The sequence below is a fragment of the Triticum aestivum genome, chromosome 3B (assembly GCF_018294505.1).
Source record: "Triticum aestivum cultivar Chinese Spring chromosome 3B, IWGSC CS RefSeq v2.1, whole genome shotgun sequence".
Taxonomy (NCBI): Eukaryota; Viridiplantae; Streptophyta; class Magnoliopsida; order Poales; family Poaceae; genus Triticum; species Triticum aestivum.
The window spans coordinates 665,905,213-665,925,936 of record NC_057801.1 but is presented as its reverse complement, the minus strand read 5'-3'; the positions used below and the strand labels follow the sequence as shown (position 1 = coordinate 665,925,936).

Genomic DNA, 20,724 nt, shown 5'->3' with positions numbered 1-20,724 from the left:
ATGGAATACATAAAAAAATATTGGCAGAAAGATATAACAGAGGGGGCCACCCAGGAGCCACAAGCTCAGGGGGCACGTCCACCCCACCCCCCCCCCCAGGGCACACCCTACGAGCTTGTTGGCCCCCTGGACCTCCTGCAACCCTAACTTCAGCTCCATATATACCTATTCGTCAAGAAAAATATCTGAGGGAAGGATTCATCGCGTTTTGATATGGAGCCACCGCCACCTCATGTTCTTCATCAGGATGGCTGATCTGAAGTCCGTTCGAGACTCCGGGGAGGGGGATTAGATGTCGTCATCTTCATCAACCTTCCTCCATCACCAATTTCATGATGCTTACCGCTGGGAGTGAGTAGTTCCTTCATAGGCTTGCTGGACGGTGATGGGTTGGATGATATTTATCATGTAATCGAGTTAGTTTTGTTAGGGCTTGATCCCTAGTATCCACTATGTTCTGAGATTGATGTTGCTATGACTTTGCTACGCTTAATGCTTGTCACTAGAGCCCGAGTGTCGTGATTTCAGATATGAACCTATTTTTTTCATGAATATATGTGTGTTCTTGATCCTATCTTGTAAATTACATGCACCTATTACATGTTATGATCCGCATACCCCAAGGTGACAATAATTGGTATTCTTTCCGGTGATTGTCGTAGTTTGAGGAGTTCATGTGTTCACAAAGTGCAAATGTTTTGTTCCGGTTCTCTATTAAAAGGAGGCCTTAATATTCCTTAATATCTCTATATGCAAGTTCTTTTCCATAAGCACGTATGACTATATACGGAATACATGCCTACATTACATTGATGAATTGGAGCTAGTTCTGTGTCGCTCTAGGTTATAACTGTTGCATGATGGATGTCATCTAATGCATTTATCCATCACTGATCCAATGTCTACGCTTTTCATATATCGATCTTTGCTAAGTTACTTTCGTCGTTGCTGCTATTACAATCACTACAAAATTTCTACTATTACCATTACTATTATATAACTTTGCTAGTGATCACCTCGCTATGGATATTAAGTCTTTCAGGTGTGGTTGAATTGACAACTCAACTGCTAATACTTGCAAATATTCTTTGGCTCCCCTTGTGTCGAATCAATAAAGTAGGGTTGAATACTCTACCCCCGAAAACTATTGCCATTCCCTATACTTGTGGGTTATCAAGAGGGTTATAAGAATATCTCTTCATAGTCAGAGGAGAAAATTCCACTCTCGAGCTATCTAGGCCCTTGTCAAACTTTCCGATGAACCTGTAAGTTGTCATTATGATCATCGTGTTACACATGATGTTTGAGCAACCCCATAGTTTGTCGTACGGTAGGAAGTGCTTCAGATACATTCATGATCTAAGGAACTAAAAGCACATGTTAACACTCTGTGTTATAACAATTGATTTTAGACGATATTATCTCAATGTATAACAAATAAGTTTGGGTCAATTCAATATGATCATTCTTCTAACTTCATACTCGCAATGTTGTTTTAGGGCTATCGTTACACTTAATGATATCCTAAGATGCGAAAAACATGATCACCGACAACACTTGAGCCAGTCTTAGAGGCAAGACTAGGAACCTATTCTTTACGTTTATCATTCCACACGTGCATACGAGTTTTCCACCGAATCGCATATTCTAGGATCATCGCAGTTATAGCATGAAATATAAACTGTTAATTATGAAAACAAAAATATAATAATACAATATTATTGCCTCTAGGGCATATGATGACCCACAAGTATAGGGGATCAATCTTAGTCCTTTCGATAAGTACGAGTATCAAATCCAACGAGGAGCAAAAGGAATTGATAAGTGGTTTCTAGCAAGGTATTCTGTGCAAGTGTTGTAGTAGTACTAACAAATAGTTTGGTAGCAAGATAATTCGTAACAATTAGCAACTAACAATAGTAACAAAGCTGCAGCAAGGTGGCCCAATCCATTTTTGTAGCAAAGGACAAGCCGAAAGTACTTCTTATTGTGAGCAAAACGTTCTCGAGGACACATGGGAATTTCATCTAGTTACGTTCATCATGTTTAGTTGATTCGCATTCACTACTTTGATAATTTGATATGTGGGTGGACCGGTGCTAGAGTGTTGTTCTTTCTTGAACAAACAACCCACTTATGATCACCCCCTCTTGCAAGCATCCGCAATATGAAAAAATAATTAAGATAAATCTAACCATAACATGAAACATATGGATCCATGTAACATCCTAAATTTTCAATTTGGAATGTTATCCACTAGATCATCATTGCATATCATATTTTATTGCATTTTGGCTTGATCCTAAAAATTCTACGCAACTCAATGACCCACGGAGAGAGTTGGGGATTTCGTTATTTTCATATTTGAGTTTTCTCAAATTTTGAAAAGAGGATCATTTGATTTTAATTATTTTCTCCTCAAATATTTCTTCTAAAAAAATTAAAGAGAGGGGATAAAATGACTTTCCCAAAATAAAGAAATATTGGAGATTTAACAATAAAATCAAATAAGTATTTTATTCGGAGTTTTATCGCTATTTTATTTGAATTAGGAAAAATATGTGTTTTTCAAAATTGCATTAGAGGCCCAAATAAATGTTCACTTTGACCGCTATATTTTTAGAGGACGAAGAAAATTTATTTCATGATTTTTGGAGTCCGTTTAGTATTTCTTTTATTTGTTTTTCTATGCGGAATTATTTAAAAAAAAGATACCGCCTTACCGGGCCGTGTCCGTCCGGGACTCCGACCCGGCCGGCCCTTTAAGAGCCGGAGGCCCGAGCCAGAGTCCCCCGCTCCCGAACCCTAGCGTCGCCCGGTCCACCGCCGCTGGAGATCGCCGTCACCGTCCGATCCGCGCCGCCCCGACGCCGCGCCGCCGCCGGAGACCGCCGCCGACGACGTCCGCCACCGCCGCCTCGTCGCCTGACCCCGCCGCCACCGCCCGACTGTCGCCCGCCGCCGGAGCACCCCGCTGCCGCCGCTGGAGTCATCCACCGCCGCCGCCAACCCCGACCCGCGTGGTAGCCGCGGTTTTCGTTAGAAAACCGTCGGGTTTTTTTTGAAGGGAAAACTTTTTTTTGCCACTCTAGTTTTTGCCAACTTTGCTTATGCCACTCTAGAATTTGACATCTCACTTTTGCCACTCTTAGCTTTTGACAATACATCACAAATGCCATTTCGTGGCAAAACGTACATTTCAATTTATTTAGACGGTTTATTTTAGTTTAGTTATCTTTGCGAACGCGTTCTTTGTCGTTTTAAAGACTATTTTCATCACTCGTTAGCCCCAGGACAGCGAACGTTCGTTCGTTAGCCTGTCGTCAGTTTTTCTTTTTCAGCGTTTTCTGCGATTATTTTCGATCGCGATTTCTGCCCTGATTTTCGTTTTAGTTTATCTTTTCGCTCGTTTATCGGAATCAGGCGATTCAAGCGCCTAGAGTTTCGTCTCGAAGCCCTCTTTCTGTTTAACCAACTTAAACAAGTTTTTGCTACTGTAAAATTTGACTTAAGTCCAGATTAGTAAACAAAGCTTGTCTTTTTCGCAGTTTGAGTTTCGTTGCTTCGTTTGATTTGATTCTTTTTGCAAACCGGAGTTCTTAAGTTGAACTTTCTGGTTAGATCTCTTATTTGAGTTTTACCCGTGCTTCTAGTTGAGTGCTTATTGTATGCTTGTTTGTTTGCGATAGAGTACCCGGAGTGCGAAGTGTGCTACTACGAGTCTCTAGGTTTCACGGATCATCAGCAAGGCAAGTAACACTTTGATCATACCTCTTTACCACCCGGTTTTATTGCATTAGATCAATCCTCAAACAATTGCATGGTTAGGATCTGATTAATATGTGGGTTTTGGGAAGTAGATGAGGTAGTACCTATTGTCCTGTTTATTATCAAACCTTTGGGAGTTACTTCTACGTTGCTTATATTGCTATGCTATGCTTGTAGACGTGGATTGGGTGAGTGTATCCATGACAGATGTGAGTATTGTTATTAATGGTTAACTTAAGGTGGCTACTTTAATACACATCTGGGTGGATTGAGGCACCTGGGGAACCCAGTGTTGCCTGTTTTTTTGGAAATCCCGGGGTACCGTGTGATTCTCCTATGGACCGCCACCCAGGATCAAAGGGATCATAAGATTATTCATGCTAGAAACTTCCGTGTGCAGCCACAAGCTATTATGGGCTCTAGCATAGTTGAGTAAGTTGCAAGACCTCTTTCAGTGGTGGGCTAGCAGATGTAGGGGAAAGTAGGTGTAACTGTCCACCCAGAGTAAAGAGTTATTGTTTCAGAAAGACTGTGTCTCGTTTCTCCGACCATGGATGTATTCGAGTCTTGTGGAGAAAAGTGCACAAACCTCTGCAGAGTGTATAAACTAATCATGGTTAGTCGTGTCCCCAGTTATGGACGTTTTGAGTATCTGGTTCTTGGATTATCATGTTGATCTCATCACTCTTAATATAATTTGATTGGGTTTAATGATGATGCTTAATTGGGATTGAGTTGGAGGAACCTTCTCAATGTTTAACAACCACCATGATAGTTAAATAAAATTTATTCCTTTGTTGTAGGGAAAAATTGGCTTTATGCAAAACTGTAACCATAGAGCTTTCCACCAGCCATATATGCATGTAGTGATAGCATTTATTCTGTTCATTACTCTCTTGTGTTACATTGCCATCATATTCCATGTGCTGACCCGTTTCGGGCTGCAACGTTCATGTTGCAGACTTTTCAGACAACGAGTAAGGTGCCTTAGGTCGTGATCTTTCACTCGGTGATGTCGTTGGAGTTGATGGACTCACTTTATCTCCCAAGCCTTCTGATGTTATTGTTTTAGATGGCCTTAAGCCATATTTATTGTAATAAGTTCTCTTTTGAGACATCTGATGTAATAAGTGTGTGATTGCTACTCTGTTATAAATCCTTCAAGTATTGTGCGTGTCAGCATTACCGATCCAGGGATGACACTGATGCACAGAGATCAGACTGTTTGAGATCTGGTCGCTACAAGATGGTATCAGAGCACACGCTGACTGTAGGACACAACCACTAAGCTAAAGCCCTAGATCACTACTCTCTTCTCATTTCTGACTCCTTTCCCTTTTCTACTCTTTAGGATGACGGTTGCAAGGAACAAGTTCACGCAACCGGATGAAGATACACCTTTCGGATGCCACTTGAAGGAAGTCACTAGATACCTGAACATCGGAATACCAAGCTTCACCGGAACCTACATCGCCACTTTACCAGAAGAGGAGCGTTGGATGATTCGAGTTCAAGTTCCAGGAAGGACGTTCATGCCAGTCACTGAGCCCATAGAGTTTTCCTTTGATGCACCAACCTAGAGTCTAGGAAAGAGCATGGCAGCCCACATCACCATGGGACGCATTGGAGAAGTTTACCACAAGGATCTCAAGGATACTATCTACCAGATTTGTGAGCGCCGAGATGAGCAATGGGAGATGATCAGCACCAGGAAGGATAGATCCATTGCAGCTTTCATCCAGGAGTTAAACCAGCATATTCGCCGCCAGGAGAACCAGATGTGCGCAGGCTTCACGGAACTGGAGGAAGAACTCAAGTCTACATGTGATGGATATGAGGAGGAAATGACGAAACCCCTGGAGAAGAATGACGATCTGACAAAGAAGCTAGGAATATTCATGGGAGACCCCGCGCCAGGAGGAGAAGACGACGATTCCACTTGCCCGGAGAACTACATCATCATCAACGACACCGACTTGGACCCTGACGATAGCAATGATGACTTTGTTGATGAAGCTGGAGCAGATATCATGGAGTCTTCCAGCGATCAATTTTTCTAGTCGACCACCTTATCAGTAGTAGTATTCCCCCATGTATATAATATAGTCCAAGCACTTTTGTAACGATAGTTAGACCGTTGTATGCCCTTTTTTGAATTGATTGAAGTGATATTGATTGTGTTTGTCTCATGTGCATATGGGTAGTGTTTTCCCTCTAGATCTCATTCTATTCTATTTTCTCGTCTTTTCTAAACCCATCAGATGCATCTGAGACGCGACAATGGATTTGCTTTCCCACCGGAGCTCACACAGTTGATCCATCAGCAGAATGCATTAATGCAGATACTAGTCCAGAATCAGAATCAGGGGAACAACAACAACAACAACAACCCACCACCACCACCTGTTTATCACTTAGCCCATTTTCTAAGGTTGAATCCGCCGGTGTTCTCCAGTAGCACTGAGCCGATTGTTGCAGATGATTGGCTCCGCAAGATTGGAAGGGAGTTGACCACTGCAGGATGCACAGATGCGGAGAGAGTGCATTTTGCCGCACATCATCTTGACGGACCCACAGCATCATGGTGGGAGAATTTTACAGCCACTTACCCTGTCGACACTGTCACATGGGACCAGTTTCAGCAAGCTTTTCGCACATCCCATGTTTCAGTAGGAGCTATGGCCATGAAGATGTGCGAGTTTCGCAACTTGCACCAAGGAGGACGCACAGTGGGCTAGTATGTGGATGATTTTAGTAAGCTAGCACGTTATGCCCCAGATGACGTTGCTACGGATGCAGCTAAGCAGGAGAAGTTTCTGGAAGGACTGAATGATGAGCTGAGCATGCGGTTGATGGTGGCAACCTTCAACAACTACCAGGAGTTGGTAGACAGAGCTCTCATGATTGAAGGGAAGCAACAGCAGATTGACAACCTCAAGAGGAAGTATGGACAAGGGAAGTACAATTCTGGAGCTCAGTAGAGGCCTCGTTTTACCCGAACTCGGGAGGACCCCTCCAACATAACCATGGAGGTCACAATCACAATGGAGGGAGTTCACACAACCATAGTGGCCCCAAGAATGGGAATGGTAATGGAGGAAGCAATGGACAGAACCGTTCCAACCCAACAACGCCTGCCAAGAAGGATCTAAGTCACATTACTTGCTACAAGTGCCAGAAGACTGGACATTATGCCAATGAATGTCCTGAAGCAAAGAATCGAAATGGCAATGGAAGCTCTGGGAAGAAGCCCAACCCTTTCAACAGGGGACAAGTGAACCACGTTAACGTGGAGGAGGTTGAAGCACAGCCAGATGCAGTAATAGGTAAGTTTTTGGTTAAGTCATTTACTGCAATCGTTCTTTTTGATACTGGTGCATCGCATTCATACATATCAAGGGGATTTGTGGATAAGTATAAACTGCCCACCAAAGTTCTTAGAACACCTATGTTAGTAAGCTCGCCAGGAGCGGAATATATGGCAAGCCAAGGATGCTTTCAGATGCCATTGACCATAGGTAGGCATGTTTTCCCCTCAGACCTGATAATTTTGGAGTCGCAAGGTTTGGATGTGATTTTGGGTATGGATTGGCTATCGATGTATGGAGGAAACATCGATTGCGCCAGTAAGTCGATTTTGCTCACCACCCCAGAAGGAAGAAGGATTAAGTATGTATCCCGGCATGTGCCGAAGAGGACTCAAGTGAATTCCTTATCAGGAGTTGTACAGGAGGAAGTACCAGTGGTAAAGGATTTCCCTGATGTATTTCCAGAAGAGTTGCCAGGCATGCCACCGGATAGAGACATTGAGTTTTTGATTGAGCTTTTGCCAGGCACAGGGCCAATATCTAAGAGACCGTACAGGATGCCCGCAAAGGATTTGGAGGAAATTAAGAAGCAGATTAAGGAGTTACTGGATAAAGGCTATATTCGCCCAAGTTCGTCACCTTGGGGATCACCAGTGCTTCTAGTGGAGAAGAAGGATGGATCGTTGAGGATGGTTGTTGATTATCGTGGATTGAATGAAGTGACAATCAAGAACAAGTACCCACTGCCGATGATCAATGATTTGTTTGACCAGTTGCAAGGAGCTAAAATATTTTCCAAGATCGATCTACGGTCAGGATACCACCAGCTGAAGATTCGAGAGCAGGATATACCTAAGACAACTTTTACCATGAGGTACGGGCTATATGAGTATACCGTTATGTCATTTGGTCTGATTAACGCACATGCCTATTTCATGAACATGATGAACAAGGTGTTTATGGAGTTTCTGGATAAGTTCATCATGGTGTTCATTGATGACATATTAGTCTACTCGAAGAATGAGGAGGAGCATAAGGAGCATTTGCGTTTGGTGCTTGGGAAGCTCAGAGAACATCAGTTATATGCCAAGTTCAGCAAGTGTGAGTTTTGGTTGAAGGAAGTTGGATTCCTCGGACATGTTATATCCGGAGAAGGAATAGCAGTAGACCCCACCAAGGTTGTCACTGTGACAAATTGGGAAGCACCCACTCAGTTGGAGAGATCCGGAGTTTTCTTGGACTCGCAGGATACTACCGGAGGTTCATTGAGAATTTCTCGAAGATTGCAAAGCCTATGACAGAGTTGTTGAAGAAGGACACCAAGTTCAAATGGACTAAGGAATGTGAGGCCAGTTTTCAGGAGTTGAAGAAACGCTTGGTTACAGTTCCAGTGTTGATTCTGCCAGATCAACGCAAGGATTATCAAGTGTATTGTGACGCTTCCCATCGAGGACTTGGAGCAGTGCTTATGCAGGAGGGAAGAGTTGTTTCGTATGCCTCGCGACAGCTTAAACCCCATGAATTGAATTATGCTACACACAATTTGGAGTTAGCAGCCGTAGTGCATGCGTTGAAAACATGGAGACATTTTCTCATCGGAAACCATTGTGAGGTGTACACGGATCACAAGAGTTTGAAATATATCTTCACACAGAAAGAGTTGAATCTCAGGCAAAGGAGATGGTTGGAGCTCATTAAGGATTATGATATGAGGTTGCATTATCATCCAGGAAAGGCTAACATAGTAGCCGATGCGTTGAGCCGCAAGAGCCATGTCAACACACTCCTGGCCGGAGAATTTCCCCAAGAGTTAGCAGAGGATCTTCGTGAGCTATGTTTGGAAATAGTTCCGAGAGGCTATGTAGCAGCATTGGAGATTCAGCCTACTTTGATGGATAAGATCAGATAAGCTCAGAAGACGGACAAGGAGATTGTCGAGAACAAGGAAAGGATGAGCAAAGGAAAAGCTAAGGGATTTCGTGAGGATGAGCATGATACCTTATGGTTTGAGGACCGAGTATATGTGCCTAATGACCCGGAGATCAGGAAGTTGATTCTGCAGGAGTCCCATGATTCGCCGTATTCAATTCACCCAGGAAATACCAAGATGTATCTGGATTTGAAGGATAGTTTCTGGTGGACCAGAATGAAGAAGGATATTGCGGAGTATGTAGCAGTTTGTGATGTATGTCAAAGAGTGAAGGTAGAGCATCAGAAGCCAGCCGAATTGCTATAGTCATTGTTGATACCCGAATGGAAGTGGGATAAGTTAGGCATGGATTTTACCACGGGATTGCCCAGGACTCGTTCAGGCTATGACTCGATATGGGTTGTAGTCGATCGTCTGATAAAGGTAGCTCATTTCATCCCAGTGAAGACCACTTACATCAGTGCTAAGTTGGCAAAGATATATATGACCAGGATCGTATGTCTGCATGGAGTTCTGAGGACCATTGTATCAGATAGAGGAACCCAGATTACCTCAAAGTTCTGGAATCAGTTGCACGAAACTTTGGGTACCAGGCTAGAGTTCAGTATAGCCTTTCATCCGTAGACAGATGGACAGACCGAGAGAGTCAATCAAATTCTGGAGGACATGTTGAGAGCTTGTGCGCTAGATTATGGATCTAGTTGGGACGACAATTTGCCATATGCAGAGTTCTCTTACAACAACAGCTATCAAGCTAGTTTGAAGATGGCCCCTTTTGAAGCTTTGTACGGAAGGAGGTGCAGGACACCATTGCTATGGGATGAAGTTGGAGACCGTCAGTTGTTTGGACTAGATTTGATTAAAGAGTCTAAAGAGAAGGTTAAGCTGATTCGCGATAGACTCAAGATAGCCCAATCCAGGCAGAAGAGCTATGCGGATTTAAACGCAAGGAGAAAGTTTACGAAGTCGGAGATAGAGTTTATCTTTGGGTATCCCCACTTCGAGGAGTTAAGCATTTAGGAGTTAAGGGAAAGTTAGCACCACGTTTTGTGGGACCATACAAAGTTTTGGAGCATATGGGAGAAGTTGCTTACAAGTTGGAATTGCCCGAAGGATTGTCAGGAGTTCACAATGTGTTCCACGTTTCCCAGTTGAAGAAGTGCCACACAGAGATGGCTGATATTCCTCTGAGAGATACAGTGCCACTGGAAGCGATTCAGTTGGATAGAGATTTGACCTACAAGGAGAAACCGGTGAAGATTCTCGAGTTTGCCAGTCGAGTCACACGCAGCAAAGTTATCAAGTTCTGCAAAGTTCAGTGGAGCCACCATACCGAGGATGAAGCCACCTGGGAGCGAGAGGAAGACCTACGGAAGGACCATCCCCACCTATTTTCTAGCCAACCCGAATCTCGAGGGCGGGATTCATCTTAAGGGGGGTAGGTTTGTAACATCCTAAATTTTCAATTTGGAATGTTATCCATTAGATCATCATTGCATATCATATTTTATTGCATTTTGGCTTGATCCTAAAAATTCTACGCAACTCAAGAACCCACAGAGAGAGTTGGGGATTTCGTTATTTTCATATTTGAGTTTTCTCAAATTTTGAAAAGAGGATCATTTGATTTTAATTATTTTCTCTTCGAACATTTCTTCTAAAAAATATAAGAGAGGGGATAAAATGACTTTCTCAAAATAAAGAAATATTAGAGATTTAATATTAAAATCAAATAAGTACTCTATTCGGAGTTTTATCACTATTTTATTTGAAATAGGAAAATATGCATTTTTAAAAATTTCATTAGAGGCCCAAATAAATGTTCACTTTGTCCGCTATATTTTTAGAGGACGGGAAAATTTTATTTCAGGATTTTTGGAGTCCGTTTAGTATTTCTTTTATTTGTTTTTCTGCACAGAATTATTTAAAAAAAAGATACCACCTCAACGGGTCGTGTCCGTCCGGGACTCCGACCCGGCCGGCCCTTTAAGAGCCAGAGGCCCGAGCCTCCAGCCCTCGCTCCCGAACCCTAGCACCGCCCGATCCGCCGCCACCGTCGCCGCGTTACGCCGCCGCCGCCGCCAACGTCCGTCGCTGCCGCCTCGTCGCCCAACCCCGCCACCACCACTCGACCACCACCCCTCCGCCGCCGTCGGAGTCTGCCACCGCCACCGCCGATCCCGGCCCGCGAGGTAGCCGCGGTTTTCGTTAGAAAACCGTCGTTTTAAAAAAAACGCGGTTGTTTTTTTATTTAGATCGGTTTGTTTATTTTCTGGTTTAGCTATTTAGCGAACGCCCGTTCGTTCGTTCGTTTTAACGAACAATTTTCACTCGTTAGCCGCAGACAGTGAATGTTCGTTCGTTAGCCTGTTCGTCAGTTTTTCTTTTTCCAGGGATTTTCCGCGATTATTTTCGATCGCGATTTCTGCCCTGATTTTCGTTTTAGTTTATCTTTTCGCTCATTTATCGGAATCAGGCAATTCAAGCGCCAAGAGTTTTGTCTCGAAGCCCTCTTTCTGTTTAACCAACTTAAATAAGTTTTTCCTACTGTAAAATTTGACTTAAGTCCATATTAGTAAATGAATTTTGTTTCTTTCGCAGTTTGAGTTTCGTTGCTTCGTTTGATTGATTCTTTTTGCAAACCGGAGTTCTTAAGTTGAACTTTCTGGTTAGATCTCTTATTTGAGTTTTACCCGTGCTTATAGTTGAGTGCTTATTGTATGCTTATTTGTTTGCGATAGAGAGTGCGAAGCGTGCTACTATGAGTCTCTAGGTTTCATGGATCATCGGCAAGGCAAGTAACACTTTGATCATACCTCTTTACTACCCAGTTTTATTGCATTAGATCAATCCTCAAACAATTGCATGGTTAGGATCTATTTAACATGTGGGTTTTGGGAAGTAAATGAGGTAGTACCTATTATCCTGTTTATTATCAAACCTTTGGGAGTTACTTCTATGTTGCTTATATTGTTATGCTATGCCTGTAGACGTGGATTGGGTGAGTGTATCCATGACAGATGTGAGTATTGTTACTTAATGGTTAACTTAAGGTGGCTACTTTAATACACATCTGAGTGGATTGAGGCACCTGGGGAACCCAGTGTTGCCTGTTTTTTTGGAAATCCCGGGGTTACCGTGTGATTATCCTATGGACCGCCACCCAGGCTCAAAGGGATCATAAGATTATTCATGCTAGAAACTTCCGTGTGCAGCCACAAGCTATTATGGGCTCTAGCATAGTTGAGTAAGTTGCAAGACCTCTTTCAGTGGTGGGCTAGCAGATGTAGGGGAAAGTAGGTGTAACTGTCCACCCAGAGTAAAGAGTTATTGTTTCAGAAAGACTGTGTCTCGATTCTCCGACCATGGATGTATTCGAGTCTTGTGGGGAAAAGTGCGCAAACCTCTGCAGAGTGTATAAACTAATCATGGTTAGCCGTGTCCCCGGTTATGGACGTTTTGAGTATCTAGTTCTTGGATTATCATGTTGATCTCATCACTCTTAATTATAATTTGATTGGGTTTAATGATGATGCTTAATTGGGATTGAGTTGGAGGAACCTTCTCAATGTTTAACAACCACCATGATAGTTAAATAAAATTTATTCCTTTGTTGTAGGGAAAAATTGGCTTTATGCAAAACAGTAACCATAGAGCTTTCCACCAGCCATATATGCATGTAGTGATAGCATTTATTATGTTCATTACTCTCTTGTGTTACATTTCCAGCATATTCCATGTGCTGACCCGTTTCGGGCTGCAACGTTCATGTTGCAGACTTTTAAGACGACAAGTAAGGTGCCTTAGGTCGTGATCTTTCACTCAGTGATGCCGTTGGAGTTGATGGACTCACTTTATCTCCCAAGCCTTCCGTTGTTATCGTTTTAGATGGTCTTAAGCCATATTTATTGTAATAAGTTCTCTTTTGAGACATCCGATGTAATAAGTGTGTGATTGCTACTCTGTTATAAATCCTTCAAGTACTGTGTGTGTGTTAGCATTACCGATCCAGGGATGACATTGATGCACAGAGATCAGACTGTTTGAGGTCTGGTCGCTACAATCCAATAGTCCCTTACAGAATAGTGCATAAACTAGGGTTTAAACTTATGTCACGCAACCCATCATCTACTTGCCACTCCTCAGTGCCTTCCCCTAGGCCCAAACAAGGTGAAGTGTCATGTAGTCGATGTTCACACGACACCACTAGAGGAAGAACATACACATCATCAAAATATTGAACAAATACCAACTTCACATGATTACTTATAACGAGACTTCTCCCATGCCCTCAGGAACAAATGGTACTACTCACAAATCATATTCATGTTCATGATCATAGGAGAATAATGTATGATTAACAATCTGAACATATGATCTTCCACCAAGTAAACTAACTAGAATCAACTACAAGATGTAATCAACACTACTAGCAACCTACAGGTATCAATCTAAGGTTTTGAAGCAAAGATTGAATACAAGAGATAAACTAGGGTTTGAGATGAGATGGTGTTGATGAAGATGTTGATGGAGATGAGTCCTCCCGCGATGAGAGGATCGATGGCGATGATGATGTCTTCGATTTCTCCCTCCCTGAGGGTTGTATCCCCGGTGGAGTCGCTCCGCTGGAGAGCAAAAGTGGCCCTACCCAGGTTCCACCTCGAGACGGCGGCACTTCATCCCGAAAGTCTTCTCTTGGTTTTTTCTAGGGCAAATGGCTTCATATAGGAGAAGGAGGACCATGGAGGCCTGCTGGTGGGCCCACAAGCTCACATGGCGTGCCCCGGCGGGGCGCCACCTGAACTTGTGGCTCACTAGTGGGGCCCCTCCTCGTGATTCTTCTTCCAGTATTTTTTTATTAATTCCAAAATAAATCTCCATAAATTTTCAAGTCATTTGGAGCTCCAGAGAATAGCTATCTCTGTTGTAGCTCTTGTTAGGTCCAGAATTCCAGTTGCCGGCAATTTCCCTCTTCATATAAATCTTGCATAATAAGAGAGAAAATGCATTAGAATTACATCATAAAGTGAAATGTTTACCTAAAACATTGTAAATAACACTAGGAAAACATGATGCAAAATGGACGTATCAGCATATTTCCAACATCCGGATGGACCAAATCCAGATCGATGAGGAAGGACAACTATGAGGAAGAGGATGCCTAAAAATAGATCTGACATGGCCACTTGAGCAGCATGCAACAACGAGGAACCTCCGCCTCCCTAACGCCGCTCACAAGGCCGATAGGGCCGGTCAATACCGGCAATGCCATCCATCAGAAGAGATTGATGCTGCCAACTCAACCTGAGGTCGTCGCTCCGGTTTTCTAACGACCCTACAGAAGGGAGGAGCAGTGCAGCAGGGCTTGCCGCCACCGTCACTAGAGGCCACACATTGCATTGGCGAGTTCCAGGGGTGACGGGGGGGAAGGGATAGAGGGGCCAGGGGGCTCGAGTGCCTCAAAGACGACGCGAGATCGTTGGGGGTCTCTCTGGCAAGGTGAAAACAGTAGAGAATAGCTACAATTTACTATGTTGATACTAACCTTAAGAGGATGGTGAATTCAGCTAGCCCCTCGTCATTCCAAATGTACTTGCATCCACCTCTTCCTTCCCTTTTTTTATAAAGAGCGCTTTTATTAACTGAAAATATAGCATCAAGCGGATACAAAGCATAATGAGTAATACCCGACTTCTGCATAGTTAGGATGCACACAGCCAAACATGGACGGTCTGACAAGAGAAAAAAATAAAAGACGACATATTAGCACCAGTAAAGTCGTAAAATACCGATACTATGCCTATGTCTAAGGAGGTGGTGAATCACTCCATAGATTATGTTACTACCCATCTTGGGTAAACAAACCTCACTGGCCACCAGCTCCAATCGCATACACATAACTTTGAACAGCGGCTGGTACTTCGTTCAGTGTAGCATAGATCACATATGAAACCGGTGCGTATAATGGAAAATTACCTACAAAGGAGTAAAGTTTTCGCAATTGAAAACCAAATCATTTCTACATGGTCATAGTGACCACAATAAGGCAGAAGCTCTCACCCTTATTAGCATGCTAAACCTATTTGGATTTATCCAACTTCTGACCATAAATATTGACAGCGCTAGTGGACGGATATAAATTAGACGCTATTTGAATGTCTGGCCACATAGAGCGTGCAAACTTACACTGGGAAATAGGTGTTTGATTATATGATGGTAAGTACAAAGCTACACTTTTTACTTGCTTGCCAGTTGCCGTGAGCAAAGTTGTCTTTGGCTAGCATAGGTCCTCTTTAGATATACCACATAAAAATCTTGATTTTTAGTGGAATCTTCTATTCCAAATTTGCTTATTATTTTTCACTGGGTTCTCAGAATGTGTAAGAGCACGTACATAAAATCGACTGTGAATGAGCCTGATGTAGTGAGATTTCAGCTAAAAACATCCCGCTTTTGTATCAGGTTAATCAAATATAATATGGATAGAAGATTTTGTCATGACAAGCAAGTGTATCGTTTCTATCAAGTACAATGCAGTATAAGGTTGTACATTATTTCCGGAGAATGGTATTGCCTAGCCTTCTATCCTTCGAAGAGACTGGGTTTCTTCAAAAAGAGGATCACCCTGGTCTCGCATCAGGGTGATGCATGTAGCCATTTTATTAATTATTTATCAAGACCTTATAAAGTAATACATCAATAAATCTGAAGCCATCATCTTGGTAACATATATTGCTACTCCTATTGACTTGATGAAGCGGTGCAGATTGTTTGAACCGCATACCTAGATCGCACACCAAAGCCTAACATCTAAAGCTGGAGGCCCCAACCAAGCCGCATTGTCGGGTCCCGGACATGCACCGGTCTGAAGCACTCTCGGTGGTCACCGCATGCACACACTACAGAGGGCGCGGCCATCGTCTTCCACCGATTCATCTTCAGAGCAGGTACTAATGCATCAACCTTGTTAGGCCTACCGTCGACGCTACCACGGCGTCAGAAACGCCACCTCCCTACGCGCTTCCATCATCACACATCCATCACCAAGACCCTGCTGCACCACGTCGTCGAGACTCCACATCGTCGATGCGTCATAGAAATGCCGCTCCATCGCTGAAACCGTCCATTAGTCCCTCGAGTCAATGCACACCTCCAAGAATAACGCCCCCAAGAGGGAAACGACACAAGAGCGTTGTTGTCATTCAATCGACTGATTTAGCCCCCCCCCCCCTCCTTCCCCAGGTAGCGGACAGAGGTCTAGAGTTTCTCCTCGGCGATGCCTTCAAGAAGGGGACGACGCAAGAGAATGCCGCCATCGCCGGTCTTGGCAACTAGCCGAGAGCGGGGTTTTCACCTGGATCTGCTCGATGAGCCTCAATCCAGCATCTTGTGCATCTGATCGCTCTCCGCGGCGCTTCCACCCCCACACCGCTCACCCAGATCCAGATAGGCATGTCCCGCCGTCGTCGAATCACCGGCAACCGCAGCCATGGCCGCCATGACCGCGCTGACGCCCCGAGCAGCCACCAAGGCACCCCAAGGCCCCAGCCACATCATATCTGGGACGAGGCCCAGCCAGCCGCCATCGGCACAGGAGAGTACCGGCCAGTCCATCCCTCTGTGACCGAACAGGCGTTCAAACCAGTCCAGGCGCCATCGCGCCCTGGGTTGGTGTCGCGCCATCACCCAACCGCCGTCCCGCGTCTCGTGGCTCGAGCGTGGAGACGAGCAAGCCCCGCCGCCGCCGCCGCCGCCTGCACCAACGGGGCTTTGCCCGGCGGCGAGGGGAGGAGACGCGTGAAGATAACCTAGTCCCGGCAGTTAAGGTTCCCTGCCTCCCCAATTCCCAGCTGTTCAATACATCTTTGACATAGGATCCAACTCCTCGTGTCACCCACCGGCCAGTTCATCTCTTTCTAGGCACGCCCGCCATTCGTTTGCCCACATGTCAGCCATGGTCAGCTGTCCTATGTTAGCTGGGGCCGAAAACGGTCGACCTATATATAAGACCGGGAGCGTCGCTTAGCTTCAGTCGTCACCAGACCACTCACCACCCACCACTAGCATCTCCGGCTAGCGGACACTGCCTCTAGCTGCAGGCGAGCGCGGCGGGGGCCTGCCGACCGAAGTAGCAAGATGGCGACGGCCGCGGATTACAACATGTCCGCTGGGTACTCGCCCAACGGCATAGTGGTGCCGCCATGGCTGAACAAGGGCGACAACGCATGGCAGATGATCGCTGCGACGCTGGTGGGATTGCAGAGCATGCCCGGCCTGGTGATCCTCTACGGCAGCATCGTGAAGAAGAAGTGGGCCGTGAACTCGGCCTTCATGGCGCTCTACGCCTTCGCCGCCGTGTGGCTCTGCTGGGTCACCTGGGGTTACAACATGTCCTTCGGCCACCAGCTGCTCCCCTTCTGGGGCAAGGCCCGGCCGGCGCTCGGGCAGAAGTTCCTCCTCATGCAGGCCGTGCTGCCGGAGTCCACCCACTTCTTCAAGGACGGCACCACCGAGACGGTCTGGATCAATCCGAATTACCCCATGGCCACCATGGTCTATTTCCAGTGCGTCTTCGCCGCCATCACGCTCATCCTCCTCGCCGGCTCGCTGCTGGGCCGCATGAACATCAGGGCCTGGATGATCTTCGTGCCGCTCTGGCTCACCTTCTCCTACACCATCGGCGCCTTCTCGCTCTGGGGCGGAGGCTTCCTCTTCCAGTGGGGCGTCATGGACTACTCCGGCGGCTACGTCATCCACCTCTCCTCCGGGATCGCCGGGTTCACCGCCGCGTACTGGGTCGGGCCCAGGTCCACCAAGGACAGGGAGAGGTTCCCGCCCAACAACGTGCTCCTCATGCTCGCCGGCGCCGGCATACTCTGGATGGGGTGGGCCGGGTTCAACGGCGGTGACCCTTACGCCGCCAACCTGGACTCCTCCATCGCCGTGCTCAACACCAACATCTGCGCCGCAACCAGCCTCCTCGTCTGGACCTCCCTGGACGTCATCTTCTTCAAGAAGCCCTCCGTCATTGGCGCCGTCCAGGGCATGATCACCGGCCTCGTCTGCATCACGCCCGGCGCGGGTCTCGTCCAGGGGTGGGCAGCGATCGTGATGGGGATCCTGTCCGGCAGCATTCCGTGGTTCACCATGATGGTCGTGCACAAGCGGTCCAAGCTGCTGCAGCGCGTGGACGACACGCTGGGCGTGTTCCACACCCACGCCGTGGCCGGGTTCCTCGGCGGCGTGACCACGGGGCTCTTCGCGGAGCCGACGCTGTGCAGCATGTTCGTGCCGGTGACCAACTCCCGCGGCGCCTTCTACGGCGGCAGCGGCGGCATGCAGCTCCTGAAGCAGGTGGTGGGCGCGCTCTTCATCGTCGGCTGGAACGTGGTGGTCACCAGCATCATCTGCCTCGTCGTCCGGCTCATCGTGCCGCTGCGGATGCCGGAGGAGGAGCTCGTGATCGGCGACGACGCGGTGCACGGCGAGGAGGCCTACGCGCTCTGGGGCGACGGCGAGAAGTACGACTCGTCCAAGCACGGGTGGTACTCCGACAACGAGACCAACCAGCCGCGCAACAGGGCGCCCAGCGGCGTCACGCAGGACGTCTAGGTCGCCGGCCGCTTCGCTTCCTGGCTGTGGCAGGAGTTTTGTCGTACGTTTTTGTTGTTACAAACGTGCACAACGGGCGTTGTGGAATAAGCTATTCATTTTGCTGTTTTTGAGACGCCGGCTCGCGGAGAATCTCCCTACCATTTGTCATCTGCATTAGAATCTTCGAAGTTTGTATCCATTCCAGGTCCTGGAAGATCCAGTACGCAGACATCAGATACTGTGACATTTGGCAAAGTTATTTTCACCATATTGTCAGATTGCCATCAAACTGTGCTTTGTTCCCACCCTATGTACCTATATGCTATAAACTCGCCATTTGGGGTTTGAGATGAAAATTCAGGTGTGGGTAAAAACGATTTTCAAGGAACTGTAGCTTCTTCTTGCCATACGATATCTATATACAAACTCCACTAATAGCTATCGCCACAAAAAAGTATTATACCTATTTTTCTTTTTCTTTTTGCATGTAAAATTACAATCTATTTATCTTCAATCATGACAGTACAATACAATAAACGCCAAAAATAACAATAGTTACATCTAGATTTGTAGACCACCTAGCAACGACTACAAGCTCTCAAACGAGCTAAAAACGCACCGCCGTCATCGCCCCTCCCTCGCCAGAGCCTGACAAAACTCATTGTAATAGACAATCCAGAAGTCGCCGGAGTTGAGCAGTATTATAGCTATTTTTCTACCATCACAATAAGCCACATGATCGAAATTGTTATGATAGTTGGATTTGCCTGATCCAGGGCCGTTGAGGGGCCTGTGCGAGCTGTGCGCTCGCACAGGGCCCCCAAAATCCTGGGGCCCCCAACTAGGTTTCATATACGTATATGTATTGTCTGAAAAAATTCAGTTTTAAGCTGAAAACACTGGTCTGGGCCTTCTTGGGCCTCGAGCAATACGCTTTGCCATCATCTCGTGGATGAGGTGGATCGATCCTAGCGATCATAGACAAAATGACAGCCCAGCACAGTACGTTCCGTAACTTCGGCTTCCTATTCCCTGATCGCTTGCCTTTCCATTTCGCATTCGCTTTGGATTGAATCTGCGATTCGGCGGCGATCGCTTTGCAAGTTGCAGCGAGGTGACGAGCAAAAGCGGAACTGCAAGTGACTTTCGAGCGGCGGACGCTGCCGCGCCGGCGGCCGGCCAACACTGTCGCGGTGCCGCCAACAAGAACAGAAGACCAACCAGTGTGGTGCCCTCACCATGCTCTTCCCCTTTTCTCTAATTTTGATACAAATTACAAAGTTGTGTTAATATTTTACTAATATGTTTTGGAACGACTTTTGTGTAGTCGTTGAAGTTTAGAAGTAGTTACAGTGTCGGGTGGTAGGTGCGACATATGCCAACGGATAGTTTATCATTGTGAGAGCCAGTAAGACATCGCCGGTGTCTGGAAACGGAATAAGGCAAAGACATGCACGCCGGCGGATCTTACCCAGGTTTGGGGCTCTCCGTGGAGATAACACCCCTAGTCCTGCTTTGCAGGGTCTCCGCATGATCACTAGATCAACAAGTGGCTACAAGAGGCTCCTTGAGCTGTTCGGTGGGAGGAGGAAGAAGGGCAAGGCTAGCTCTCTTCTCCCCTTGTTCTAGTGGCTAAAACTCTCTAAGATCAACCCTTTGCATGGGTGCATTGGGGGGTTTATATAGGCCTACCCCCCAGGGATACAATGGTAATCCGGCTGGGCGTGGGCCCTAGCCGTCAGTGTCTACGGTCGCCGGCTTCTCCGCCGACCGCTGGGGCCCGCCGGCTGCCGGCATCTTAGCCGACAGGCGGGCCCCACCGCTTGGGGGTCTTGTCGGGGGCTGGTTACTGTTGCCCCACCCTTGATGACGAGGGCTTCGTCGAGGTAAGCATGGCTACAGTGCCACCGCCTAGCGGGCTCTCACTGTAGCCTTACCTCGTCTTGTCTCCTTAATGGTGCGCGTGCTTCGAGGAGGGGACCAAGCCGGCTATTGGAAGCCGGCCGCACCCAGGCCGACTGGGGGAGGCATGGCCGCCTTCGTGTGTCTCTCTGACCGAAGGGCCCGCCGCCTGCGGGCCGTACTGTCAGACCGTCATGGAGGGCGTCATGGTCAGCATGGCAA

General features: G+C 46.4%; 1 protein-coding gene across 1 annotated transcript; it reads left to right on the top strand.

The window, feature by feature from the left end:
* The first annotated feature begins 17,142 nt into the window (after positions 1-17,142).
* LOC123066006 (ammonium transporter 3 member 1-like) lies at positions 17,143-18,618 on the top strand. The gene has a single exon (XM_044489178.1). The coding sequence runs from the start codon at positions 17,143-17,145 to the stop codon at positions 18,616-18,618; it is 1,476 nt and encodes a 491-aa protein (XP_044345113.1).
* Positions 18,619-20,724: the final 2,106 nt, after the last annotated feature.